The following is a 27,282-nucleotide window of genomic DNA, read 5'->3' as shown; positions in this document are numbered from 1 at the left end:
AATGAATGTTTGGAAATGTAAACTGATATTTCCTACTGACACACTATAGCAAAAGATAGAAAAAACTGATTTAAACCCATTTTTGGCTGGTGAAAATCCTAGTGTTCTAATAGTTTTGGCCACCACTGTATGTTGTATGGAATATTGTATATTGTATGGAATATATACAGTTTATATATACACCGTAAATACATTATCTAAGATCTACCCATCCACTCAAAGGCTTTCAGTTGCCAATACAGCTTTTGGATTTCAGCCATATGTAAAGATCTATGTGCACCTAAATGCAAATGGAAGTAGAAATGACTTGGATTAAGGTTTACTCTGGGCCTTCAATTAAGCAAAGAGCCTGTAAAAACTGATACTATATTTGTCATCTGTACTGTATGACTTTGAAAACTTTGGGCACGCCTGCACCAGAAAGATGCATTTCCCTCATGCCTGTTTTACCAGCAAATCATCTGTGCATGCAGTAAATGTCTCCCCCCAGTGGTACCAGCGTATACAATTAAAAAGATTGTGAAATAAAAACATATACAAAAAATAAACAAATTCTAAAAACTAATTTTCTGGTTGTGTTTTAGATGCAGAGATCATTTTATACTAATAGTTTAATTACCAATAGCACGAAAACTTATTTTTTTATAAGCGTATTTGGTTTTGTGTAGCCCTGTATGGAACTTTGCTAAAAGTAATAGGCGATTAAACAGATAACTCAGATCAAACAAGTTATTTCAATGAGGAAGCACGGAAAATGGGTTTAAGTGACATACATATTACCCCTACTGTGGCTAGGTCAGCCATTCCTCCTTGACTTTTCCCAATGCCTTTGATTTATATCCAGTTGCATAAAGAAAAACATAATAATGAAACAAGTGTATTAGAAAGTGTAGTTGTACAGAAATATTTAGATGATATTTATTATAGTGCAGTACAATTATACACTGATGGTTCAAAGGATCAGACTCTGGGAAAACTGCTGTAAGCAGTATATATTCCTCTATTCAATTAAAATGTCAAAAAGAACTTCAGATCATATTTCTGTATTTGCTACAGAACTAATAGCAATCTTATTGGCACTTCAGTGGATAGAAGAAATACAACCAACAAAGGCAGTAATATGCACAGATTCTCTTTCAGCACTAAACAGTTTGTCAAGTGGACAATCATTAGCAAGACAAGATGTGATAAATGAAGTAATGCAAAGTCTTTTTAGAATAAGACAGTATGGACTTCTGGTCAATTTTGTGTGGGTACCATCACATATGGGTGTGAAAGGAAATGAGGAGGCTGATCATCTGGCTAAACAGGCATTAAATCATTCTCAAATAGACAATGAAGCAACAGTAAAACAGAAATAAAAGTGATAATAGCGAAAGAAGTACAGGAAATATGGCAGAATGAATGGAAAGAAGGAAGGTAGACAGTTATACTGTATTCAAGAGAAAGTTGGTTCAGAGAGAAGAAGATTTGGAAACAGGAAAGAGGACGTTTTAATAACAAGAATGTGTATTGGACATTGTTTATTAAATCAATGCTTACATAGAATAGGAAAACATGAGAATGGAAATCGTGACAAATGTGGGTTAACAGAAAATGTAGAACATGTACTGATAAAATGTGGGACTTATGAAAGAGAACGTTTACAACTAAGTCAAGCTTTAAGATATTTGGAAATAAATGATTGGTTTTGTTAGGTGATGGCCATAATCAATCAAGAATATATCGCGAATTAGTTGTTTATTTAAAGGAAACAGGATTGATTAATAGGATATAGGATACCGGTTTCTCTTGTTATTTTTTTTTTTATTTTTTTTTTCAATAAGTAGATTTTTGTTTCGAAACTTCCTATTCATCATTGTGCGCTTCACACTCCCTTTCCAGTAGGTGGCGGGAATGTACCTTTTAAATTGGTTAGAAGAAGAAGTCGTCTCCGGCGGTCACGTGACTTCACTCCCAGCGTGCACCGCTGCAGCCATCATCTTGAAGTTCAGAGCAAGATGGCGGATAAACCAGGTATGGTTGAATGGGACATGCATAGTTGAGTATATTTGACTGTTGGATAGGAAAGCGTTGCGTGAGTCTCACTCTTTTATGTATTTGTGTGTCTGGAGGCATGCATGGAGTGGAGGTTTGTTGTGTGGTTGTAGCTCAGCGCCGCTCAAGGACGAGAGTCATGTCAAGGACTTTCAGTAACATTGGCCACACTGGCCTCACGATTACATTCATGACTGAATATAATGTTCAGGACATGCGAATTGCTCTGTAAGTTAGTGTTTTGTGAGATATTCGTTAAGTGAAGCGTGCTAGTTAGTTAACTGTGTAGTGGACTCCTGCCTGTCAGCTTTCAAGAGTAATGACTCTTATAACGTTAGCAACAAAATGTTTAATTTTGTAGGTTAACGATATTGTAGCTGTGCTGTAAGGCTTCAGGATATGACCAAATAATTTTAGTAACTAATATAGTAAAAATAGTAAACACAATCATGCCGTGGAAGTGTTTTTGCAAAAATAATAGTTCTTCTAACTTATATGTATACACCATGGTACTTATTTATTATTAAATAATGCTGTCGTAGTGCTGAAAATTATTCTAATATATGTCAAAAGCAAACGAACATAATACCACGGCTCATTTTGTGTCTTTTTGGACTGGTTTGAAACAAGTGCGTTTTGCATAAGCTTGACATTCTTTACCTTTCTAACCATTGAGCTATTATTTCTGCTTTTTTACGAACTTGTTAGTTCTCGGTTTCATTTGAATGCACAGGAGAACTGGCTTACTGATTTTCAAATAAAACCCAGTGAAATGTCTTTTATCTGTAAGTGTGTTTATTTAATGCATTTTCCCCCTAGTGGCCCTGGCTCAGAAGAAGCTTATGGATGTCAAGCTCGGACAGCTGCCATCATGGCTGGGAACAAGAGACTTCACCCCAAATGGACTTCTTGGTAGTGTTCGTGGAGGTAACGACCAGTGTGTTTACTATTAGAAAAGCATCTTTGATCCGTATTGTAATCATTTCTGTTTTTATTTAAGCTGTTGTATAATCTTTTCCCCAATCAAAACTTCTTTTAGGATATGAGAGGTATTACAACAAATACATCAATGTGAAGAGAGGTGGTATTGGTGGAGTTGCCATGTTCCTTGCTGGTTACATTGCCCTGAGCTACCTCTGGGAATACGATCACATCAGTAAGTTCAAACTCAGTGTATTAAAGAATCAGTAGTAGCGTGTCCTTCACTGTTGTCGAAATTTAGTGTCACTGAGGAAGTGTTTTCTTGTCCAGAGCACGACAGGTGGAGGAAGTACCACTGAAACCCACTGGACCACCAGGCCACTCAACTCTTTTGTCTGCAGCAGTGTGATCATCACACCTCAGCTTTCTCTGTTTGTGACCAAGAATAAAATGAAATGTATTTAATTTGGACTCTTTTATTCAAAGTATACAAAATGTTGGCTGTATGTATAAGAGCTTGATTAATATTATTCACATTTCTTGTGATGCATTAAACGTGTATTAAATTGATTGGGGTTTAATACAGTTTTTGTATGTCGTTACTCAAGCATTAGGATGGTTTCATTTGTTTTAAGACTGATTCAGTAGTCAACAAAACAAGGTGGTCAGCAACACTGTAGCCCAGATTACTAAGGAAAATGGAGGAAGTCTTTATTCAGGCAAAAGGACCATTTAAAAGCTAAAACCACTTGAATAGTTGATATGTGCTACTTGTAACGTTTATAAATATAGATAAACATGTCCAAGATAATGGTTTCATAAATCCAGTAAATCTTTATTGTAATAAGTACAAAAACCCAACAATCAGTTTCATTTAATATAAACAAGTGTCTTGATGGACTACAAAGTGATGTCCTTTCTGCCTCTCCAATTTTTTATATTTTTGGTTGTTAATCGACAACATTTTCTCTAAAAACATATACTTTGCTTAAACTTTAAAGCAGTGGTGAAATTAGAGCAATCGAGATGCTTGTTGCTCCAATACAAAAGACTATAAGGTTTCATGTGAGTAAAACAAAAATCGATGAAAACTGTGGTCACTGATCCTTCTATGTTTTCATTGTGTGCTAACAGAGATGCACTTGGCACATGGACAGAGGAGTAGAGCCACGTTTATTTCCCTCAACCATAGCTTTTGCAGTGAGAAGTTAAAGAAATGGTTCATCCAAAAATTATAATGTATTCACCCTCAGGCCATCCAAGATGTAGAGGAGTTTGTGTCTTCATTGGAACACATTTGGAGAAGTTTAACATTACTTGCTCACCAATGGTTTCTCTGCAGTGAATGGGTGCCGTCAAAATGAGAGTCCAAACAACTGATAAAACATCACTATAATGCACCTGCATTAATGACATTTGTTTTGTTTTTAAAATGCAGCTTTTCACCTCACAATATGAAAACTGATGGAGTCACGTGGAGTATTGTGATGTTTTTATCAGCTGTTTTGACTCTCATTCTGACGGCACCCATTCACTGCAGAGGATCCATTGGTGAGTAAGTGATGTTATGCTAAATTTCTCTAAATCTGTTCTGATGAAGAAACAAACTCGTACATCCTGGATGGCCTGAAGGTGAGTCAGTTTTCAGCAAATTTTCATTTTTGGGTGAACCATTTCTTGAATGTACCAATAATTAAATATATGTCACTTTGCAAGTTATAGTCACATTTATTGAAGATCCTTTTTGTAGAAAACTTTACTGTCCACTCAAAAACGCCAGGTGTCCTTTTGAGCATTTATTTGCATAATGGCCCTTCTCACCGCACTGGAAAAAGCAAAGAGATAATGAATGTGATTGTTCATTTGAGGGCATCATAGTAGTATGTGAAAAAATGCATAAATTATAATTTATGCATAAAATCAAATGACGTCCAACCTTGTAGCATGTAACTTGATCCAGTGGACGAGGACCGCGAGGCCCACCCATGTTGTTAGAGTGCATTATCCCAACAGCATTTGGCATTCTCTGGTTGTTGTTGACATGGGTGTTGGTTAACTGGATGAGTGACTGTGATGACCTGTTTATGGGCTGCATGTTTTGCTGCTGGAGATTGAACTTAAAATAAAACATTAGTATCAAGGTAAACAATAAACATGTTTTAAAAAAAAAAAAAAAAGATACAAAAAATTCACAAACCTTTTGCTGAGACTGTGCCTGTTGTTGTAATGGTGGCTGTTCAGTAGCACCCATGGGGAGTTCAAATCTTGGACTAGGAATTACAAAATAAAAATCCATATGCTTAGATTTAATGCAGAAATGTTTATTTAAATCAAACATATGAATATGTATATGCATAAATTACAATCACAGATACTCACTGCATAAATTTGCATGACTTGCCCTCCGGGCAGAAGCCAACAAGGTAATTTACACAGATGACTCTTCTTGTGTGTCTGTGCCTGCAATCCGGACCTAAAGGGAAGGTGAAGGTGAAAAGTGTTTGTTTTCTTCCTATTACAATCAAGTTTGAAATATCTGTAAAATAATGTAACGTAACTTAAAATTCCATGTAAAATAATGCAGATTCACATACAACTACTTTTAAATGCAAATATCTGAAAAACACTGCAAAAGACTTACCATGCTTACAAAACCCCCTATCATACCACGGGCAATCTTTAATCTTAGATTCTGGGTCAATGTGCAAAAATGGGCACTCTTTATTACTGCACTCCCCTGTAAAACAAAACAAAATTATTAAGACTAATTACACACATACAGAGCAATGGATAGATTGATAGATTTTAAAATACTAACCAAATTTAGAGTAGAAATAACATTCAGGCATCTTTGTCATATCATACTCATGTAAAAATTCACATTGGTCTCCTTTCTTGCATAAACCTCTAAGCCAGTGCTTGCACACCACAGTCTTTTCTCCACTGATGTGTCTGAAAGGACACATTCCACCTGTCAAAAGAGAAAGCTGTACAGTCTGATCAAAGCAATGCATCTGAAATCCTTAAACAAGTTTTTATAACACATGCCTTTCATACAGGCAGCTCTCATGAAGAACTCGCATACAGCCGCCCCAGATTCTGAAACATAATTAAAGAACATTTTCTATCATTATTAAAGGTCTTCTGTCCTAAATACTTATCTAGAAATTGATCTTAGATGCTGAAAATAATAAATCAGAAACACAACAGTAATTGAATATTTAAAACAAACATGAATCAATGCTCCCTTACTATCCATTCCTGGGAATGGCAAAGGCTGGGCGCCTAGTTGTTGTTCTACAGCTATTTCTAGATCAAACTTCAGATGATCGACACACGCGATTAATTCCTGCATTTTGGTAATATATATATTTTTTTTTTTTTTTTTTTTTTTACCAGCAGTTGAAACTCTTCTCTTTATAACATCTAATCAGAAAACTAAAAGAAGTCTTAATGGCTAACGTTAACGTTAACAACTTATCAGCCGTTGGTCAGGTTCAGTTCTAGACGTGAAAAGAGAGCATAGCGAAAAGGTAATGCAGATTTATTAACTGGGAAAACGGTTTTTAATGTAGCTCATGAGTAAATCGGTAAAGATAAACATTGTAAATAAACAGTTGATTTTAGGACCGTCTACTTCCAGAGCGCTGTTCACGAGTGACCCCTGAACTTCAGGACACACAATCGATCACAATAGCATCGAATTTCAGGGACCGCGCGAATGATGTTTTTAAATTGTATTTCTTAAGATGAGTAATTTCGCCCTATTAATATTAAAAAGTGTGCCAATGATCTTCTAATGATCTGTCGTTAGATGGCAACTTTGACGGCACAAAGAATACCCGACGGGCTGGTCTTGATCAGTGTGTTGGTTGTTGATTAAAATGTCTGCTGTAGTTTCTAGCAGCGCCATGCTGCTCCTAACAATGGTATTATGAAGAGTGCTGACCGGCCCTGCGTCCCAATGTGCATGCTATCCACCCAAATGTCCTAAATAGTATTGGAAATTACTAATATCACATCGAATTTAGGATGGATAATATGCACATTGGGACGCAGGCTATGTGTCGGGAGGTATTGACTTGCTTACATGGGAAAAACAAACAAGGGATAATCGAATTGAATGAGGCTTAAATTTAATAGGTGTAAACTAACAACCAGAAGCTGTTTTTTTTTTTTTTTTGTATGTTGTTCTTAAAGAAATCCAAAACTATAGATTCTATCATGTTCAGGATACCAGAACTCAATAAAACTAACTTATTCAAGATTCAAGATTTTTATTTGTCACATACACAATTATACAGGGTATAACCAGCAGTGAAATGTAGGTCAGGTCCGCTCCAAGGACAGTGCAATTATAAAGTGTACAAATATTAAGAAAAAGAAAAGTAGAAAAAATAAAGAGTAAAATAAAATAAAATAAAAAATATAAATATAAATGTGCAGGTCAGTATGTTGTTGACTTAAATAGTAATAAGAGGAATGTGCAAAAAAATGTGCAAAAAGTTGTACAGGGTATGTAAATAGCAGCAATATGAGGTAGAGAAAAATTATGAATAGCTTATTGATATGGTGATATTTACATGAGTCAAGTGATGTTATGACACAGAGTTAGAGTTTAGGAGCCTGCTGGCCTGGGGGAAGAAGCTCCTCCTAAGTCTCTCAGTTTTTGCCATCAGGCTATGGAAGCGCTTACCAGATGGAAGCAAAGTGAATAGCTGGTTACCAGGGTGATTTGAGTCCTTGAAGATTTTAACAGCTCTATTTTTGCAGTGTTTGAGGTAGATGTCCTGCAGAGAGGGGAGAGCAGACCCTGAGATGCGCTCAGCTAAGCGCACAACTCTCTGTAGTGCTTTACAGTCCTGATTGGAGCTGTTTCCATACCACACTGAGATGCACTGAGTCAATACACTCAATAGACCTGGGTCCCTGAATAGAAAGTTTTCAGGATTGCTGGTGAGACCCTGAATTTCCTCAGCTGTCGCTTATTAATATTAAATTGAATATTTCTGTGAAATGACAAAGCCTTTTATGTTTCTACAAGTATTTTCTACTTATTTTTAAACCTCTGGCTAGATTGTTATATTGTTTAGACAGAAAAACATAATAATAATAATAACACTTAAAACAGAATAATTAATTTATTTTAAATGTATTTCTTTACTAATATCCTCGTTATTTGGTTCTGGTGTGTTAGATCATTTTGGGGCTCAAGCCCCTGCCCTTTTTCAAAATGATTCAAAAGTGCCCCTCTCAGACAAATAGCAATGATATTGTAGTCAATAAAACAAAATGCATTTGAATTATAATTAACATGACCATGTGTACAAAATGGTAACTAATGGCTCCAAAGACGGAAAATTAATATTTGTCAATTTGAGGCATTGCTATGTGCGTTTTGCTTGACACTGATATTCCACATCTGTTCTCTCGAGCCATAGTATAGCCTATGGTTCTTTCAGTGAGTGGGTTCAATTCACTTACATTTATGTATGATGCACCGGTTATTATTTCATGAAACTATCATAGTTAGTGAAGCCCAAGTGCCACCTACAGGCCTATTATGTGAAGTGTAGGCTGGCGAAATGGTGACGTGAAAGGACTTTATCATGTTACCATTTTTGATAATTATGCAGCATTATGAAAGTGTCTTATGCTCATCAAGCCTGCATTTATTTGATCAAAAATATAGAAAAACTGTAATATTGTGAAATATTACAATTTAAAAAAAAAATGTTTATCTATTTTAATATCATTTTTTTCTGTAATGCAACTTTCAGCATCATTATTTCAGTCTTCAGTGCATGATCCTTCAGAAATCATTCTAATATGCTGATTTAATATAAATATTGGAAACAGCGGTGCTGCTTTATTTTTTTGGAACCTGTGATACTTTTTTGGGGTTCATTGATAAAAAATTAAAAACAACATTTATTCAAAATAGAGATGTTTTCTAACAATACCAATCTTTACTATCACTGCTTCTATCAATTTAGCAAATCTTTGCTGAATGAAAACTAATTTCTTTCAAAACAAATATATACTGACCTCAAGCTTTTCAATGTATATTGTTACAAAAGTTATATTTTAAATGCTGTTTTTTTTTTATTAATCAAAGAATCCTGAAAAAAGTATCACAGGTTTCCAACATTGATAATAAATCAGAATTGCATGAAATTTATTTGAAAGTAGATTAAATATTTGATCAAATAAATGCAAGCTTGATGATCATAAGTGACTTCTTACAAAAATATAAAATAGTAATGTATCCAAACTGTTATCCTATATACATATTTTTTTTACATTGCCCCTATTTTACATTTGAGCCCCTGCCCCTGAGGAACTCTCTGCACATTCCTGTTAAAAATGTGAAATCTGACTATTATTCTTAGAAGCGTAACTTCTTGTAATATGCTTATGACTTACGAAAGTAATGCTCAGTTAACTGAAATAAACAGGCTTGATGAAGTATGCAGCCTACAAACGCGACCGCCGGAGGATGCAGCCTTCCGTTTGAGAAACGGCCAAAATAAATAATTTAAAGATAACACCCCCCCCCAATTTTTTTTTTTTTTTAACATACACAAACATTCTGATTTGTATTGGTAGGGGATGAGATACTGTACCTTATTCATTTTACCAGAGCATGCTTATACAACATACTTCATGAAAGCACAAACTCAAAGCACAAGATTGGACAGTGTAAACCAGATTAATTAAAAAAAAAAGTTTAATACAAATAATAATAAAAAAAAAAAATAATAATCAAAGCATACAATCATAATTTCAACAGATCCAACATTGTAATGACAACCCAATAAATGTATTAAAAATACAAATCAAAGTTCAGTAAGTTGTTGCCCTCTTGACTCATCCAGAACATCCTCTGCATCCACAGTGAGTGCATTCAATGATACGACCCTAAGAAAACAAAAGAAGAAATTAGGAACAGTGGCATACATTAAAGTAATGGGACAGCTTTTTAATGAAAAATAAATGAACATCCGAGTCTGACAGATGTATATGACCTTGAATAAATTATACAACTTGCATAATTTACCACTTCAAGCTTGCCCTTGGGAACTCTGCATATGCAATTGGTTCCAAAATTTGTGTCGCGCGTCTGAATGCACCGCAAACAGCACAGGTTTTCATAGCCCTGTTTTTTCCATTTGGCAATCAGATTCTTGTCTGCATAGCCCTCTCTGATGCAATATTCATAGAGCTCTGCGAATGAAAATCATAATTTAACAACCAACATAGAAACAAACAATACAAGACTGCCCCCCACACCACCATACCTCGACTGATGGCCTTCCTCTTGTAGAAAAGGTCGAAAATGTAACGGCTGCGCTGGTGATGAAGTCGGAAGATTGGCCACAGAGACTCAACCTTACGTTTGCCCTCATGAGGCTCGGTTTCAGCTGTGAGATTAAAACATCGTAGCAAATTCATAATAGTCTATAGCCAATAGAGCAATAAAAACAGTATATTTTTCCAGTTTAAATAAACGAATTATACGTGTGAATATTAATGTAAACTACACTAGCATCCATTCTGACTGATTAAACATCCCAAATAAACAATCGGCTCGTTAGCTTTATGGCTAGTTTTTAGCTAGCTGAACGAACCCTCGCGCATTTTCTGGTCCAGCTCGTCAAGAGTCGGCTCTATGAGCTCCCAACCATCTGGAGGTGGTTTCCTACTCCTTTTCACCTTGGGCATTATGTTATTTTAATATAAGATCCTCTGAGTTATTTATCAACGGCGAGCGGCTGCACGAAGAACTTGCCCGATTTCTGTCGCCGAGCGGATGACGTCACGCGAGAGGTCCTTTTAGTGTGACTCGAGCTGTCTTTGTCCTTACACATAAAACACGAACTGTACTCATTTCCAGCCTTGTTTTCCATTGCTAAAACGGGCTGCATTAAATCCTGACTATTTCACATATCAGCGATGGCTTTATTATGGTGAAGCTGTGGTGTTATTCTCTCTTCCAGCATATTGCATCAGGCTAGTTGTCTGATCGAGTGCCTGAGTTTAAATATAGGAACATGGACCAGCTGGCTATATGCTAATCGATGACTGTACCTGCTTAATCGTGGGATTTTGTACTTCATTTACTGTATCGCCCCCTAGCTAAATAAAACCACGTATAATTGCTGCCATTCAGTATCAACAGAGTTGGATGCGCGAGAGTGTGTGGCAACCCGATATCATAACTGTAGCACGCTTTTGTTGGGACTGGGAGAGTGTTTTAGTTGACTTTTTTATATCATCCTCATGCCTAAAGGAGGTAAGGGATCGTTGTGTGTGTGTATGCTATTGTTGTGGCAGCACACTTCATGAGCTCGTGCTGTCTGTTCTTATGATTGGTGTTATCAGTCTGTATGTGGTACTTTAAACCAAGTCTTCTGTCTGATCAGGAGATTTTCATTGAGAACAATATTATTAGAAAGTGATTTGCTTTTTTAATTTGTTTATTTTAGGGAAAAAGGGTGGCCATAAAGGTCGCATGAGAACTTATACAAGTCCTGAAGAAATAGATGCTCAAATGAAAGCAGAAAAAGAACGGAAAAGGGTAAGTTGTATTACAAATTCACACAGAAATATGAAAAATATTAAGAAACATGGGTAAGAATGCAGTTGACACTGAAAGCATACATTAACAATTAAGTTAGCATTTTAAAAAGAGTCGAGATGAAAATTCACTTTTTTATTATTATTTTAATTGTTACGATTTCCTGATTGGTCTAGGGGAGGAATGAAACAGTAAAAAAAACGGATGGTGGTGAAATGAATGTGCAACAGCATGAAGCCACCCGGTCTCCAGACCCAGAGTTGTTTCACAATAACCACATAGTGATCTCATTCAAGAAAGTAGTTTTATTTACAAATTAGGCAAAAGAAAAAGAGAGGTATCAAGTTCAGAAGGGGGTATAGCCAAAATAACAATCAATCTTACTCATTAATCATACTACCTAAACTAAAAAAAAAAAAAAGAAAACAAAAAGTACAACAAAATAGGTTTACTCCCTTGCTAGCATAAACAGGAGAACAAAAAAAAAAAAAAAAGTATGATTCAAAATAAAAATGGCACCCACCTCCCTACTAACCTCACAAAATAGAGAAATAAATAATTAAATAAACTTCAAATAAACCAAGAGAAAATGATCCATTAAGTCAGACAATGATTAACTATTAAAGGTAATACTCACTTCTGCCTTTAAAGTCTCAATCAGGGATTGAAATAGAGACTAAAAAGACAAAACTACTTCACTAAGTAGTACACACAATAAAAGGTAGAGATACACGGTTCACTACTGGCTTCAACAAAGTCTCAGATCTGGGGTTGAAGATGGGACCTCGCTGCTGCTGCTGCTGCTGCTGCTGCTGCTGCTGCTGCTGCTGCTGCTGCTGCTGCTGCTGCTGCACACAGTCAAGCCACCACCAACACAGCTCTGATGGTGTTTGCGGTTTAAATACTCCCAGCATCCAATCACAGCAGGCCATTGATTATCTGTATCAGGTGGAACCATTTCTCCTATGAAGAGAGACAGCACAGCTGAACACACACAAACAGAACCTTACGGCTCTGGACGTAACATAATTCACTGTCATTAATCCATGTCAACAATTAATTCATGTATATTATTAATTCATGTATATTTTTCATTTCTTTAAAAAATTGTAATAACATTTTTAATCAAAATAATCGTAACAGTGATTATTCATTATTCCAGTGAAACAACTCTGGCTAACCTACATACGTGGTCAGAGTTATCAGCACCCTTGGTAAATGTGCTCAAAGAAGGCTGTGGAAATGAATCTGCATTGTTAATCCTTTTGATCTTTTATTAAAAAAAATCACAAAAATCTAACCTTTCATTGGATAATAAGAATTTAAATGGGGGGAAATATCATTAGGAAATAAATGTTTTTCTCTAATATACATTGGCCACAAATAACGGCACCCTTTTATTCAATACTATTTGAAACCTCAATTTGCCAGTTTAACAGCTCTAAATCTTCTCCTATAATGCCTGATGAGGTTAGAGAACACCTGACAAGATCAGAGACCATTCCTTCATCCAGAATCACTCCAGATCCTTCAGATTCCCAGCTCCATGACGGTGCTTCTTCTCTTCAGTTCACCTCACTCATTTACTACAGGGTTCAGGTCAGAGGACAGGAATGGCTATAGCAGAAGCTTGGTTTTGTGCTCAGTGACCCATTTTTGTGTTGTTTTTGAGGTTTGTGTTTGGATTATTGTACGGTTGGAAGATCCAAACATGTCCCATTATAAGATTTCTAGCAGAGTCAGTCATTATTGCTATTTTATCTGTTGGTATTTCATAGAATCCATGATGCCATGTGTCTAAACAAGATGTCCAGGACCTCCAGCAGAAATATAGGCCCACAACATCAAAAATACAGCAGTATATTTCATTGTACACATGGGGTACTTTTTATCCCTGTGTTCACCAAACCCATCTTGAGTGTTTGCTGCTAAAAAGCTCATTTTTTAGTTTCATCTGACCATAGAAGCCAGTCCCATTTGAAGTTTCAGTCGTGTCTGATAACTGAATATGCTGGAGTTTGTTTTTGGATGAGCTAGGAGAATTTTTCTTGAAACCCTCCCAAACAACATTTGGTGATGTAGGTGATGTTTGACCATTTTTTTAAAGGTTTTCTGAGCCCAAGACTCAACTATTTTCTGCAATTCTCCAGCTGTGATCTTTGGAGAGTCTTTAGCCACTCAAACTCTCCTCACTGTGCATTAGGATAATTGTGTCCAACATGTATTTGAGAAAAAACATTTATTTCATAATGATATTTTCCCCCATTTTAAATTGTTATTCTCCAATGAAAGGTTAGATTTTTGTGATAAAACAAACAAAAAAAAGGATTAACAATGCACATTTATTTTCACAGCCTTCTTTGATCATATTTACCAAGGGTACCAACAATTCTTACCACGTGTGTAAGGCAAATGTCTCCAATCATTTAGTCCACCTGATTAAACCCTGTCCCTTTATTACAATCAGCTGCACGCTCACATTAGACTGGTCTCCATCTAGTCAACAACTGATGAATAGTACCAAGTCCTGGCACAAATGTTTTTTTCCAGTAATCTGTTTTACTCAAATCACATCAAAATACGGAAGAAAAGCCCTGTCGCTACTTCCATTACATCGCAACACTATGTAGTAAAATAACAGTAGTCAAAGCACAGAAGAAGGTGACTGATTCTCAAGAGCTTCACTCACTACAACCACTTTCTGATTCAGTGCCCATCCGCAAGTCAAACTGGCTAAACAATTTCATTGTGCACGTGGTAATGGTTTATTTTACATTGTAGAAGGAAGAAGAAGAAGGTGCAGCAGTGAACGACAACCAGAGTGAGGACAAACTGACAGCATCAGGTTCAGAGGACAGTGACGATGAGGAGTCTGAGGTATGTTTTCTTTTAGAATGATGGCGAGTGCATGTTCCTGCAGAGCTGTCCTCCTACTTATAGATCCTCCTGCAGATTCATTCATCTGAGACAACTGTGGCGGGACGTAGACATTCAGCCAAGTGTCAGACACGTTCTTACTTAATGTGGAATCTTATTGGGTGGAGCAGAGCGTTTCTTTTTGATTAGTCACTCAATCACTGTGTTTTGAATGTAGGAATTATATTTGTGGAATATCGCAGTCACTGTCATCTGATGGTTGAATATACTGTAGGCTGGCGATGCTTCAGCAAATGTTGTATCAAATATTTTGGTCCAGTTGCAGCATGAGCTTTTTTATGAATGCATAAAATGCCTATATGAAAACAAACTGATCTCTTGTCTCCATCAGTTTAATTTGAATTATATTATTTACTTATATAGTATTTATTAATGTCTTGAATTAGCTTCTTATATTTAAATTTGCGTACATGCTTATGCTTCTGTTGTATTTATTTATTTTTTTTATATTTTTTACTTTAGTTATTAGTACTTGTAGTACTTCAGCTTAAACTTTATTTCAGTTACTTGCAAAAGCAACATTTCTCATTTTTGTTTGTTTTTAATTTAATGTGTTATTTTTTTGTTTCAACTTTATTTCAATTTCATGAACTGAGAAATCAAAATTACCTTGATCTTTTGACATCTAAGAGGTCATTGTACTATAAAAACATCCTGTAGGTTTTAGAACTCAAAATCTTCTCGTTAGTCTAAAAACAGCTTATATTTAAGCCAATCTGGCAAAACGCCAGCTTGTGGAATGTTCTACTGTATGATGTAATAATGTAGATAAGCACCGCCTCCACAGAAGATCAACGCCTGCTTCTACTTCGCTGCATGTTTAGCCCCGCTCACTGATTCACACATGTAGTGTTTACGAGAGAGGCGAATGCACAGGTCTACGCAGATATCAAACGATAAAGATGACTCCGAATACAACAAGATGCTGTGCAGTGCCAAGCTGGGGAATACCAATCTTGCATTGCCTTCCTTCTGATCCTAAAATTAGGAAAGAGTGGATGAACTTTATTTTTAATGAAGATCCAGACGGCGTCAGTAAGAAACTCACCTCATCCTACCGAGCATTGGTTCACAAACAAGGCACAATTCGATCCAGGATTTTCTGAAAGATTGAAAGTAAAAGACGATGCTGTGCTGACTATATTGAATCCAACAGTAATGTCACAACACAAGTGAGAGTAACTGTTTATTATTTGCTCACTATTGCTTTGTCTGTTATTACAGATTGTTTGAAACGTACTGAGTATTTATCCGTTTTTAACCTAAATCACAGCAGCGTCCCCGTCCTGTCAAACACACACAACTCTTAGCCAATCACAGCACTGGCTGTTTATTTTTGAGTCTACAATCCACCACATCTATTCAAACAGAGCGTTCATCTATTCAAACAGTGGTTAAAACAGGACAGAAAATAGCCTATTACTTCTAAATTAGAGTCATGGCCAAAAAATCTGCACCCTTGGTAAATATGATCAAAGAGGGCTGTGAAAATGTATCTGCATAGTTAATCCTTTTGATCTTTAAAAAATCTGAAAAAAATTCATAAAAATCTAACCTTCCATTGGATAATAAGAATTTAAAATGGGGTGGGGGGGGGGGGGGGTCTCATTATGAAATGCACTGAACAGAATTATAAACAACACTTTTGTTTTTGCCCCCATTTGTCATGAGCTGAACTCAAAGATCTAAGACTTTTTCTATGTACACAAAAGGCCTATTTCTCTCAAATATTGTTCACAAATCTGTCTAAATCTGTGTTAGTGAGCACTTCTCCTCTGCCGAGATAATCCATCCACCTCACAGGTGTGGCATATCAAGATGCTGATTAGACAGCATGATTATTGCACAGGTGTGCCTTAGGCTGGCCACAATAATAGGCCACTCTAAAATGTGCAGTTTTATCACACAGCACAATGCCACAGATGTCACAAGTTTTGAGGGAGCGTGCAATTGGCATGCTGACTGCAGGAATGTCTACCAGAGCTGTTGCCCGTGAATTGAATGTTCATTTCTCTACCATAAGCCATCTCCAAAGGTGTTTCAGAGAATTTGGCAGTATATCCAACCGGCCTCACAACCGCAGACCACGTGTAACCACACCAGCCCAGGACCTCCACATCCAGCATCTTCACCTCCAAGATTGTCTGAGACCAGCCACCCGGACAGCTGCTGCAACAATCGGTTTGCATAACCAATGAATTTCTGCACAAACTGTCAGAAACCGTCTCAGGGAAGCTCATCTGCATGCTCGTCGTCCTCATCGGGGTCTCGACCTGACTGCAGTTCTTCATCGTAACCGACTTGAGTGGGCAAATGCTCACATTCGATGGCGTCTGGCATTTTGGAGAGGTGTTCTCCTCACGGATAAATCCCGGTTTTCACTGTACAGGACAGATGGCAGACAGCGTGTATGGCGTCATGTGGGTGAGCAGTTTGCTGATGTCAATGTTGTGGATCATCAACGACCATCACCTCATGTTACAGCATGGTAATGCACGGCCCCATGTTGCAAGGATCTGTACACAATTCCTGGAAGCTGAAAACATCCCAGTTCTTGCATGGCCAGCATATTCACCGGACATGTCACCCATTGAGCATGTTTGGGATACTCTGGATCGGCGTATACGACAGTGTGTTCCAGTTCCTGCCAATATCCAGCAACTTCACACAGCCATTGAAGAGGAGTGGACAACCTGATCAACTCTATGCGAAGGAGATGTGTTGCACTGCGTGAGGCAAATGGTGGTCACACCAGATACTGGCTGGTTTTCAGACCCTCCCCAATACAGTAAAACTGCACATTTTAGGCTATGTCCACACGAAGACGGGTTTCTCCGTATCCGATCTTTTTTTTTGCCTCAAATTCCGTAAACACTGAGTCGTCTCAGGAAATATCTGCGTCCACACGGAATCACTGAAACCGACTGAAAACGATGTAGTACACATGCCAGACCAATATGTGGCGCTGTAATTCTGCCACAGAGATACACAAAAAAACAGAGAAGAAGACTTGGACCATGTGCGTAAACCTTGCGCGCTGAATATAAACTAACACACACAAAGCAGAAGATTTTGCTTTAATAAAACTAATGAGCTCAGTAGGTTCTGCAGCACGAACACAGGCACGTAGTCTGACATTGTTGTTGTTGTTGTCTCTGTTATGTGACGTAGCGGTGTCTGATTAGGGGCGAGACGTGGGCTGATGACGTCATCGTTTCAGAAAATATACGGATTCGCCGTCCACACGAAAACATGAAACCGGCGTTTTCAAATTTATCCACCCTGGGACCCGGTTTCAAAAATGATCGGTTTCACTCTTCGAAAACGCCGGTTTCGTGTGGACGAAACGCCTATACGGTAAAAAATGTATGCGTATACAGAGAAACCCGTCTTCGTGTGGACGGGGCCTTAGAGTGGCCTTTTATTGTGGCTAGCCTAAGGCACACCTGTGCAATAATCATGCTGGTAGACACAAATCCGCCATTTAAGCAAGTAACAGTGAAACGATAGTAATGTGTGTGAATAGAGGATTTGCAATGTAAGCGAGATTAGCGGCTGCCACGCTGCCGATGCTAACGGGCTATAAGCTAATAGCAGACTCGAGAATCAGAATAAAACTAGTGATAAACAGGCGCTCTGATCGGATTTGTTATAGAACGCTATAGTGGATATATTCACACGTTATAGAAAAGCCGTTTGAATAAGGCAGTCGAAGCCCCACTGTCGTCGTTAAAGCAGGTTCAGTGGCAAACGGTTCCGTATAGCGCACTAACTAACAACCCGACCAAACGCGCCAACCCGTTTGACTAAGGCTGTCAAAGCCCCACTGTCGTCGTTAAAGCAGGTTCAGTGGCAAACGGGATCACGGAGAAAAAAACAAAAAAAGGCGAAAAGGGCAAGGCCCTGTGTGTGTGTGTGTGTGTGTGTGTGATCTCAGTCTGGGTGTGTGCCGGAAGCGGAAGCGTTCTCTGGTGGCAAGCCTCTAGCTCTTTTCGTGAAGTGGCTTTACGAAAAGAGCTAGAGCAGTGAGCATTCCCATTTCCACCATCAGGGCAATAATTAAGAATTTCCAATCAACATAAAATGTTACGAAACTGCCTGGAAGAGGATGTGTGTCTACATCGTCCTAATGCACAGTGACTCTCCAAGGACAACAGCTGGAGAATTGTAGAGAAAGGTTGAGTTTCGGGGTCAGAATTGTCAATTGTCAAACAGCACCTACATCACCTACATGTTGTTTGGGAGAGTTTCAAGAAAAATTCTCCTAGCTCATCCAAAAACAAACTCCAGAATATTCATTTATCAGACACGACTGAAACTTCAAATGGGACTGGATTCTATGGTCAGATGAAACTAAAAAATGAGCTTTTTAGCAGCAAACACTTTTTTGGTGAACACAGGGATAAAAAGTACCCCATGTGTACAATGAAATATACTGCTGTATTTTTTATGTTGTGGGCCTATATTTCTGCTGGAGGTCCTGGACATCTTGTTTAGACACATGGCATCATGGATTCTATCAAATACCAACAGATAAAAAAATCAATAAGTGACCGTCTCTGTTAGAAATCTTATAATGGGACATGTTTGGATCTTCCAACCGTACAATAATCCAAACACAAACCTCAAAAACAACAGAAAAATGGGTCACTGAGCACAAAACCAAGCTTCTGCTATGGCCATTCCTGTCCTCTGACCTGAACCCTGTAGAAAATGAGTGAGGTGAACTGAAGAGAAGAAGCACCGAGCTGGGAATCTAAAGGGTCTGAAGTGATTCTGGATGAAGGAATGGTCTCTGATCTTGATAGGTGTTCTCTAACATCATCAGGCATTATAGGAGGAAATTTAGAGCTGTTAAACTGGCAAATGGAGGTTTCAAAAAGGGTGCCGTTATTTGTGGCCAATGTGTATTAGAGAAAAACATTTATTTCATAATGATACCCCCCCCCCCATTTTAAATTCTTATTATCCAATGAAAGGTTAGATTTTTTTGTGAATTTTTTAAAATAAAAGATCAAAAGGATTAACAATGCAGATTAATTTTCACAGCCGCCTTTGATCATATTTACCAAAGGTGCCGATATGTTTGGCCATGATTGTATGTTTTGATGTAAAAATCTTGATAACAGTATAAATGGCCTTCAGAGAACAGTACAGTTTAAGTTTTAGTTTGAGTTAACAATAACAACACTGATCTCTATTTTGTCACAGAAAAGGAAGGGTGTTGAGGGCTTGATAGAGATTGAAAATCCCAATCGAATTGCCCAAAAAGCAAAGAAAGTCACAGACATAGAACTCGAGGGTCCCAGACAGCTTTCCAGAAGAGAAAGGTAAGAAACACTGGGGTGAGTGAAGCTAACAACATTTTCCTTGAGCTACTTAATACCCTCTCATTATTTACCCTCATTTTATGTCACATTTTTGTTGTTGCTAGACATCTAGACACGTGAATCTGTTCCAGCTCTTTCAATAAGCTTCTTTTCATATTTCAGAGAAGAGATTGAAAAGCAAAAGGCCAAGGAGAGGTATATGAAAATGCATTTAGCAGGAAAGACGGATCAAGCTAAAGCTGACCTCGCTCGTCTTGCCATTATTAGAAAGCAACGTGAGGAGGCTGCACGGAAAAAAGAAGAAGAACGTAAAGGTACATTGGCAGCATTTGTTAATGTTGTAGAGCATCTTGTGAAAATGTCTCACTGGAAATCAGAGATTTATTATTGTATTCTTCTTTGTCATTGCAGTAAAAGATTCAGCGCAGGAGGCAGCAGCAGCGGCTAAAGGACTGCATACATTGTCTCTCAAATAATCCAAATAGTGGATTCTTAGAGGTTTTGATGCATTTATGGACAGTATATGATGATATTGACAATGTTATATTTGAAGACAATGCAAAAGATATTGTGGTATAACACAATATTCCATTGAAAAGGAATATTTCAGAGTATATTAACCCAGAAAGCAGGCATTTAATTGTCCAAATAAAATGCCTTTGTGAGAGCCCTGATGCTTCACTAAAGTGGCTAAATCTTAATGCTTGCTTTCACTCAGTGATATTAGGAATATAGACATATTTATTAATATATTAACATATTGCCACATGTAACTGAGTCAACTTTGCGGTCTCAGTTTAAAGGATTACTGTAAGGATAAAAACATAATATGTCCTTGGTTGTAAAGGACCTGGTGTCATTTAGAATGATGTTCTGGTGGTATTCTCTTCTTTAAATAATGTAAAGAATCGCATACACCAATAAAATGTCAGAACGTTTTTTTGAAAATGTATTTGTATTATATTGTGAATTGCTTTGTATATGTCGCTTATTGTCAAGTCACCTTTATTTATATAGCGCTTTTAACAATGTAAATTGTGTCAGCAACTGTAAAATATAAAAAAAGGAAAATAGTGTGTCAATAATGTAAAATGAAAAGATTAAAAAAAAGATTTTCAGTCATTATTGAATTCAGTGATGTCATCATCCAGCTCAGTTCAGTTTAAATAGTGTCTTTGCAATCAGGTCGACGGTATAGCTGGAAATGAAGGGAAAAATGAACATTACAATATGTATTGTAAACCTGAAAACCCGTTTTAATTTTAATGTATACTTGAACATTTTTTTTTTTATTCAAAATGGTGTAGTTGTTAAATGTATTGACAGTCGGCATTTATTTTTAGATAACTTTTTTTAGAATGCACAAGACAAATTTTCTCAAGTTTTTTGAAAAATATTTTGTATTATTATTGTTACATGAATTAGTATTATCATATTGGACACTCCATACCTTTGTCCTCCAAGTCCCAGAAAAGGCCAGGGTGACTGTAGCATGTATTATCTGAGATATTAACAAAAAGGGTAAGTAAAAAAGAAAAAGAAAAAGCCGACTACAAACAACAAAAAGGTGACAATTTAGAAAAGTTGTTCTCTGTATCACGACTTTCGTTGTGGGCGGGACAGGAGATCGATTAGCCACGCCCCGCAGCGCGCTGATTGGTCTCCAAATTTCGCGGACTTTAACACGAGGAGACCTAAAAGAAAGTTTTCACAAAGCAATTTGGGGCGAACCGAATTGTAAGGCAAGTAGAAGTTTTCATTCGGTATCATCACATCTGTATAGATAAACACGGTTTGAAGCGCAGGTAAGTTAATGCTAAGCAGAGTTTTGATTTAGTGGATCAAATCAAAACCTTGTGACTGTCTGCATGTGCTCTAGTTTCTCGGCCGATGAATAATCTGTTACCATTGTGCAAATCGGTGCACGTACACGTTGATTATATAACATCTGCATGTCAAAGAATCAAATCGTTTTCGTTATAATAAAATAAGGATTTGTCCTTTAGCCGTTTGATATGTAATAGTTACAGGATGTATTTCGCGGGAAAAATGTAACCCTAAAGGCTGTAGTTCCGGTTTATGTTGTGCTGCGAATCTAAAATTACCTCTAAAAGTTCTCGACAAGACCGACAGATCAGTGAGAGAAACCTACTCGCTGTTTGTTTGGTAATCTGTCAGAAGCGTGCTCTTGCATCATTTGATTGACAGCTGAGCAGTGTTATTTAATTTAGGGTTATTTATATACTATTACAGTATTTATTCATTTTCTTAATTAACTTAAGAAATACTCTGCTTTTAAGTAACTTAACCCGGTTTTAAACTTTTTTTTTAATGTAACCCGTTGTATACAGTTTGTTTTGCACGTCTTCTAACGTTTAAATACAACTTTTTCCCTCTAGAGATCATAAACTATGGCACAGATCAACGGCCACAACAATAAAACATGGGAAACTCATAACAAGATGATGCTGGAACCTCTGAGCACAAACGATCCTGAGGTAAGTCAGTGATTATATTATACAGCCAGCATCCATGCAGTGAACCATGAATGATATTCTGCTGTGCAAGAGGGAAAAAAAACTTTTTGTTTTGACTAGTTGTGGGGGTGATGAAATCTGGTCTCCTAGACTCTGATCTGCCATGTGACAGGCAGCTTTAGCCTAGCTTTGCTCAGCTGAAGTATGATTCATATCAAATCAATCAAAACTTCATTGTCATTGCTTATTGTCTGTTTGTGGTATTAATATATATCTGTATACACTAGGTATTTAACATAATAAAGAAGGAAAAGAAGCGGCAGACGTATGGATTAGAGCTCATTGCCTCTGAGAACTTCACTAGTCGGGCTGTTTTGGAGGCTCTGGGTTCCTGCATGAACAACAAGTACTCTGAAGGTTATCCTGGTCAGAGGTGACTATTGTGCAATGACATTTTATGTACATTACAATTTTATGTTGTTGCATTTGCCAATAAGATTAGTATTGTGTAATTTACACTTTGCACTTAGACATTGTGCTTATGCATTAAAAAATGCTTGTTTTAATTTCAAACATTGTTTTATGTTATTAGGTATTATGGAGGCACGGAGCATGTAGATGAATTGGAGCGTTTGTGTCAGGAAAGAGCTCTCGAGGTGTACGGCCTCGACTCGGAGAAATGGGGAGTGAATGTTCAGCCGTACTCTGGTAGGTTTGTTGCTGTGCCACTAAACTGTTGCTGTAAGAGATTATGTAACATATGAAACATTAACTCAAGTGCACATTATGTGAAATATTGTTTGTTTTTTTCCTCAGGGTCACCTGCAAACTTTGCCATATACACAGCCATCGTGGAACCTCATGGGCGTATTATGGGCCTCGATCTTCCTGATGGTGGCCATCTCACCCACGGCTTCATGACTGATAAAAAGAAAATCTCAGCCACTTCCATTTTCTTTGAGTCTATGCCATATAAGGTGACCTTGCGATTAGAATCAACATTGTGGTGAACTCTAAACTGAAGTAATGGGAAAATTGACATTTTGTAATTTGGCTAGAAGGCCACAGTGAAGGTTAAACCTTAAAGGAGTTTTTCCTAAGTTCTCTACATAATGGCAAATTTATCAGACAAGTAACAGGAGCAGACTGGGCAGCATACCGACTGATTTGGTGAATGACGCCTTTGTGAAAAAAGATACCAGCACTACTCGTGGTAAAAGGGACTTTAATGTTTAACAATACTGACACGTTTCGGCCTAAGAGCCTTCTTCAGGGTGAATGACACCTTTACCATTCAGCAGTTTGAATGGTGCGTTCTAATTGACCATTCTAGTTTCAAATGGATAAACCTGCCTGACATCATGTTTAGAGTAAAAACTAGGGCACATAAAACCCTAATGCTGAGACAACACTGGTAAATTAAAACTGTATTCCTATTTTTTTTTTTTTTTTTTTGTCCAGGTCAATCCAGAAACTGGATACATCGATTATGACAGACTTGAGGAAAATGCTCGTCTTTTCCACCCAAGACTAATCATTGCAGGTCAGTACTAAGAAAATCTGAGGATTTTTTTTAACTGCAATATGTAAAGCATATACCATTAATTATAAAAAAAATTAAATCTTACTTGAAAACCCTTTTTCTTTCCTTGTTTTTTTTAACAGTTGGACAGTTGAGATTGGTTTCTTTTTTGTGTAAAGTTTTTCTGTTTATTTTTACATTAATTACATGTTTATTCAGTGCTTTGTTGTATCTATTGTTTTAATAGTGCTTTATAAATTCTTTGGAAAAAAACGAATGCCAAAAACTACGGAAACTGATTAATAATTACATTTTATGACCACCAGTTACAGCTGAAAATTGACATTTTAATCTGATTTAATATATTTTTCCTACCAAATATTTGCTTTAAAAAAAATAAATAAAAAAAAACACATTTATTCATATTTATCAAATATATATTTAATTTTATTCGTTTTTATTTTTTTTTCCTATTTGCTTATTTTTCAGCTTATTTTTAATTTCTTACATTTTCTTTTTCACTTTGTTCAACTATCTGAAGTGCTTTGTAAATCATTTTGGGGGAGAAACTTGAGATTTTGCATAAGAGTCGATGCTGCTCTGATGGGCTGGTTGGAGAAAAAAAATAATTCAGCATCAAAAGAATTGACAAACATCACCATTAACGTTTCTGTGTGCCATTATTAAGGCACCAGCTGTTATTCACGTAACCTGGACTACAGTCGCCTGAGGAAGATTGCAAATGAGAATGGAGCGTATCTTCTGGCAGACATGGCTCACATCAGTGGTCTGGTCGCAGCAGGAGTCGTTCCATCTCCATTTGAATACTGTGACATTGTTTCCACCACCACCCACAAGACCTTGAGGGGCTGTAGGGCAGGAGTCATTTTCTTCAGGAAGGGTGAGTTCAGTGTGAATTGAGCTGTCATACTAAATGTAGGCCATTGACAGGGCTGTCATGATACACTCTTGAATTTCAGGAGTTCGTAGTGTTGATGCAAAGACAGGCAAGGAGACCCTGTATAACCTGGAGAGTCTGATTAACCAGGCAGTGTTTCCTGGACTGCAGGGTGGCCCTCACAACCATGCCATTGCAGGTAAGAGCTGATGTCCTCCATGTGTTTGGATAAGATAAGTTGAGATAAAGGTTAGGTAGGTTTGCATTTACACAAGGAATGTTCATGATTAATCTATGATCTATTAATTGTAAAGTGTAAATCGAATAAGCTTGCTGTTTAACTTAGTTCAGTAACCATCTAATCAGATGTAAAGGTTAAATTTACTGTAAACAATTAGTTTGTTGGCCCTATATCAACCTGACAGTCATGTCAGTGCTTGCCAGGAGAGCATGCAGGTACACTGTCATTTTATCATGACCAGTCTAGTTTTATGTTATGTATGTTTGGATGTATAAAGCACATACCATATTTGTTTTATTTAAATGAAACTAAGTTTTTATTTTTTTATTTTGTTTTAGTTTAAAAAACGAAAATCAATTTTATAATCGATTCTTAATATTTTCAATTATTTACATTATTAATGTTATCAGTTAAAAAAGGTATTTGAAGTTATTTTGTTTGTTTAATGTGATGTGCAGGGGTTGCTGTTGCTTTGAAGCAGGCTCTGACTCCAGAGTTCAAGACCTATCAATTGCAAGTTCTAGCAAATTGCAGGGCTTTAGCAGCCACCCTAATGGAAAAGGGCTACAAAGTTGTTACAGGTGAGTTCCTTAAGGATTTATTAAATTATACGTAATTACCGTTGGCTGACAGAGATTGGATAAAGTCAGTTTATCTTTTGTTTTTATATCTAGGTGGCTCAGATAATCATCTCATCTTGGTTGATCTGCGTTCAAATGGAACTGATGGAGGAAGAGCAGAGAAAGTACTGGAGGCTTGTGCCATTGCCTGCAACAAGAACACCTGCCCAGGTGCATTGAAAATTGCAAAAATTACTAACATCATGTTAGACATCTCTTTGCATGTTTTAGTACAACAATCTAACCAGTTATTACACTGATCTTTTTTCCAAAATTTGTAATGAAGGTGATAAAAGTGCCTTGCGCCCCAGTGGCCTTCGTTTAGGGTCTCCGGCTCTTACATCTCGAGGACTATTGGAGGATGATTTCCATAAGGTTGCCGAGTTCATTCACCGGGGTGAGTTTTATGCAACGATGTAACATTTAAAAAAATATTGTTCTTGATATTATAATTGATAATATGTGTATCTGCCCTTAGGCATCGAGTTGACATTGGAGATCCAAAGAAACATGAATCCTAAAGCAACTTTGAAGGAGTTTAAGGATGAACTGGCTCAAAATGAGAAGTACCAACTGAAAATAAATGAAATTCGAAAGGAAGTCGAAGACTTTGCTGGAAAGTTCCCAATGCCTGGGTTGCCAGAGTTGTAATTACTATCTTTCTGACTATTTGCTAAGATTTCTATAGATTTAATGGGCACAAAGGCTTGAATACCACTCAGCAGTCCACTGCAATCATCATGCACCTCAATGTAATGACTTCACTTTCATATAAATCATCAAATGATCTGTATTTAATTGGTTTCTCTACTGTGTTCTAGTCATGTTTTCTCTAATTTTTGTGGTTAAACCCATTGCGGAATAAGCTGAAGTAATCGGAAAAGTTTTTCTGTACACAGAAAACCGATCAACAGAGAAGTAACCAACTGGCACTATAATTGTTGTACATGCATTGCAAATAAAGCCTGAAATATTGTGAAGTGACATTCAGCCAAGTATGGTGACCCATACTCGGAATTCGTGCTCTGCATTTAACCCATCCAACGTGCACACACACACAGCAGTGAACACACACACACACACACACCGTGAACACACACACACCGTGAACATACACTCGGAGCAGTGGGCAGCCATTTATGCTGCAGCGCCCGGGGAGCAGTTGGGGGTTCGGTGCCTTGCTCAAGGGCACCTCAGTCGTGGGGTGCTTCTCAATATCCCTCCTCGCTTCCTCACTCCTCCGTCCTCCATCCTATGACCCGGAAACCGATCGAGCTTAGCCATCTTGAAGGACATCTCAATTCTCTAATTGCACCGTGAGGAGGCGAGGAACGAGGAGTGAGGAGCCTTCCAAAGGAGCTATGAGCGAGGATACACAGGTGTATCCTATGCGGAAGTCTTTTTCATCGAAAAACCTGACGCACGTGTAAATTCTCCTCCCCCTTCTCATCTGTTGTAATAATTTTTAATTTATATTTTACCTTTGCAATTTAAAGAAACCATACATGCCATATATTTCAACAGGGCATCTTGCTTTATTAATGTTTATTTTGAAAGTCTTAAAAAACAAACTTTAACAACATAAGGGCAGATCCATTTTGCGCAGCTGATGACGCTCTAAAGTGATGCTAAAGGGAGCGAGGATATATCATTTCACTTGATTCAATTCCTCCATCCTCGTGTCTTTTATGTGCATCCTTCCCTCGTATCCTGAAGGG

At 37.4% G+C, this 27,282-nt stretch overlaps 5 protein-coding genes across 12 annotated transcripts; 3 read left to right on the top strand and 2 right to left on the bottom strand.

Annotated features, from left to right (window-relative positions):
- Nucleotides 1-1,918: 1,918 nt before the first annotated feature.
- LOC306861489 (ATP synthase subunit f, mitochondrial-like) lies at nucleotides 1,919-3,862 on the top strand. Its single transcript, XM_079403759.1, has 4 exons — nucleotides 1,919-2,016; nucleotides 2,857-2,964; nucleotides 3,077-3,193; nucleotides 3,289-3,862. The coding sequence occupies exons 1-4, from the start codon at nucleotides 2,001-2,003 to the stop codon at nucleotides 3,315-3,317; spliced, it is 270 nt and encodes an 89-aa protein (XP_079259885.1). The 5' UTR covers nucleotides 1,919-2,000; the 3' UTR covers nucleotides 3,318-3,862.
- LOC306861452 (cleavage and polyadenylation specificity factor subunit 4) lies at nucleotides 2,959-6,638 on the bottom strand. 7 transcript variants are annotated; one of them, XM_079403703.1, is made up of 10 exons: nucleotides 6,355-6,617; nucleotides 6,211-6,277; nucleotides 6,007-6,057; nucleotides 5,777-5,929; nucleotides 5,600-5,695; nucleotides 5,338-5,431; nucleotides 5,156-5,228; nucleotides 4,895-5,074; nucleotides 4,685-4,783; nucleotides 3,013-3,387 (listed from the first exon to the last, which is right to left on the bottom strand). In XM_079403703.1, the coding sequence occupies exons 2-9, from the start codon at nucleotides 6,215-6,217 to the stop codon at nucleotides 4,715-4,717; spliced, it is 723 nt and encodes a 240-aa protein (XP_079259829.1). In that variant the 5' UTR covers nucleotides 6,218-6,277; nucleotides 6,355-6,617; the 3' UTR covers nucleotides 3,013-3,387; nucleotides 4,685-4,714. The 7 variants fall into 7 exon arrangements, with proteins under 7 accessions (XP_079259826.1, XP_079259829.1, XP_079259824.1 ...); XM_079403700.1 differs by having other exon boundaries at nucleotides 2,959-3,387; nucleotides 6,211-6,638; XM_079403702.1 differs by lacking the exon at nucleotides 3,013-3,387 and having other exon boundaries at nucleotides 3,769-4,783.
- Nucleotides 6,639-9,670: 3,032 nt separating this feature from the next.
- LOC306868872 (protein BUD31 homolog) lies at nucleotides 9,671-10,779 on the bottom strand. Its single transcript, XM_079415308.1, has 4 exons — nucleotides 10,590-10,779; nucleotides 10,260-10,382; nucleotides 10,019-10,185; nucleotides 9,671-9,879 (listed from the first exon to the last, which is right to left on the bottom strand). The coding sequence occupies exons 1-4, from the start codon at nucleotides 10,681-10,683 to the stop codon at nucleotides 9,829-9,831; spliced, it is 435 nt and encodes a 144-aa protein (XP_079271434.1). The 5' UTR covers nucleotides 10,684-10,779; the 3' UTR covers nucleotides 9,671-9,828.
- A 38-nt stretch (nucleotides 10,780-10,817) lies between these two features.
- LOC306868871 (28 kDa heat- and acid-stable phosphoprotein-like) lies at nucleotides 10,818-20,922 on the top strand. Its single transcript, XM_079415307.1, has 6 exons — nucleotides 10,818-11,254; nucleotides 11,448-11,539; nucleotides 14,321-14,416; nucleotides 19,688-19,806; nucleotides 19,969-20,120; nucleotides 20,218-20,922. The coding sequence occupies exons 1-6, from the start codon at nucleotides 11,242-11,244 to the stop codon at nucleotides 20,280-20,282; spliced, it is 537 nt and encodes a 178-aa protein (XP_079271433.1). The 5' UTR covers nucleotides 10,818-11,241; the 3' UTR covers nucleotides 20,283-20,922.
- A 549-nt stretch (nucleotides 20,923-21,471) lies between these two features.
- LOC306868870 (serine hydroxymethyltransferase, cytosolic-like) lies at nucleotides 21,472-26,548 on the top strand. Of its 2 annotated transcripts, none has more exons than XM_079415306.1 (12): nucleotides 21,472-21,548; nucleotides 22,206-22,304; nucleotides 22,571-22,716; nucleotides 22,876-22,991; nucleotides 23,100-23,260; nucleotides 23,745-23,826; nucleotides 24,494-24,706; nucleotides 24,786-24,902; nucleotides 25,403-25,525; nucleotides 25,619-25,735; nucleotides 25,851-25,961; nucleotides 26,043-26,548. In XM_079415306.1, the coding sequence occupies exons 2-12, from the start codon at nucleotides 22,218-22,220 to the stop codon at nucleotides 26,213-26,215; spliced, it is 1,446 nt and encodes a 481-aa protein (XP_079271432.1). In that variant the 5' UTR covers nucleotides 21,472-21,548; nucleotides 22,206-22,217; the 3' UTR covers nucleotides 26,216-26,548. The 2 variants fall into 2 exon arrangements, with proteins under 2 accessions (XP_079271432.1, XP_079271431.1); XM_079415305.1 differs by having other exon boundaries at nucleotides 21,488-21,611.
- Nucleotides 26,549-27,282: the final 734 nt, after the last annotated feature.

Source organism: Barbus barbus (assembly GCF_936440315.1).
Source record: "Barbus barbus genome assembly, chromosome: 4".
In the NCBI taxonomy this organism is placed as follows: domain Eukaryota; kingdom Metazoa; phylum Chordata; class Actinopteri; order Cypriniformes; family Cyprinidae; genus Barbus; species Barbus barbus.
The sequence above is the reverse complement of the archived record's forward strand: the minus strand, read 5'-3'. Positions and strand labels throughout refer to the sequence as shown.

What these genes read in the sequence shown, in the direction of transcription:
- LOC306861489 (XM_079403759.1), top strand. An exon ending in TCTTGGTAGTGTTCGTGGAG is followed by an intron (nt 2,965 to 3,076) that starts GTAACGACCAGT and finishes AACTTCTTTTAG; the next exon opens with GATATGAGAGGTATTACAAC. An exon ending in CTGGGAATACGATCACATCA is followed by an intron (nt 3,194 to 3,288) that starts GTAAGTTCAAAC and finishes TTTCTTGTCCAG; the next exon opens with AGCACGACAGGTGGAGGAAG.
- LOC306861452 (XM_079403698.1), bottom strand. Translation starts at nt 6,313, where the DNA reads ATGCAGGAATTAATCGCGTGTGTCGATCATCTGAAGTTTGATCTAGAA. An exon ending in GCCATTCCCAGGAATGGATA is followed by an intron (nt 6,058 to 6,210) that starts GTAAGGGAGCAT and finishes ATTATGTTTCAG; the next exon opens with AATCTGGGGCGGCTGTATGC. An exon ending in GAGAGCTGCCTGTATGAAAG is followed by an intron (nt 5,930 to 6,006) that starts GCATGTGTTATA and finishes CTCTTTTGACAG; the next exon opens with GTGGAATGTGTCCTTTCAGA.
- LOC306868872 (XM_079415308.1), bottom strand. Translation starts at nt 10,683, where the DNA reads ATGCCCAAGGTGAAAAGGAGTAGGAAACCACCTCCAGATGGTTGGGAG. An exon ending in GGACCAGAAAATGCGCGAGG is followed by an intron (nt 10,383 to 10,589) that starts GTTCGTTCAGCT and finishes TTAATCTCACAG; the next exon opens with CTGAAACCGAGCCTCATGAG. An exon ending in CCAAGGGCAAGCTTGAAGTG is followed by an intron (nt 9,880 to 10,018) that starts GTAAATTATGCA and finishes TTGTTTTCTTAG; the next exon opens with GGTCGTATCATTGAATGCAC.
- LOC306868871 (XM_079415307.1), top strand. An exon ending in CAGAAAAAGAACGGAAAAGG is followed by an intron (nt 11,540 to 14,320) that starts GTAAGTTGTATT and finishes TTTACATTGTAG; the next exon opens with AAGGAAGAAGAAGAAGGTGC. An exon ending in GTGACGATGAGGAGTCTGAG is followed by an intron (nt 14,417 to 19,687) that starts GTATGTTTTCTT and finishes ATTTTGTCACAG; the next exon opens with AAAAGGAAGGGTGTTGAGGG.
- LOC306868870 (XM_079415306.1), top strand. Translation starts at nt 22,218, where the DNA reads ATGGCACAGATCAACGGCCACAACAATAAAACATGGGAAACTCATAAC. An exon ending in TTGAGTCTATGCCATATAAG is followed by an intron (nt 23,261 to 23,744) that starts GTGACCTTGCGA and finishes TTTTTTGTCCAG; the next exon opens with GTCAATCCAGAAACTGGATA. An exon ending in GGGCTACAAAGTTGTTACAG is followed by an intron (nt 25,526 to 25,618) that starts GTGAGTTCCTTA and finishes TTTTATATCTAG; the next exon opens with GTGGCTCAGATAATCATCTC.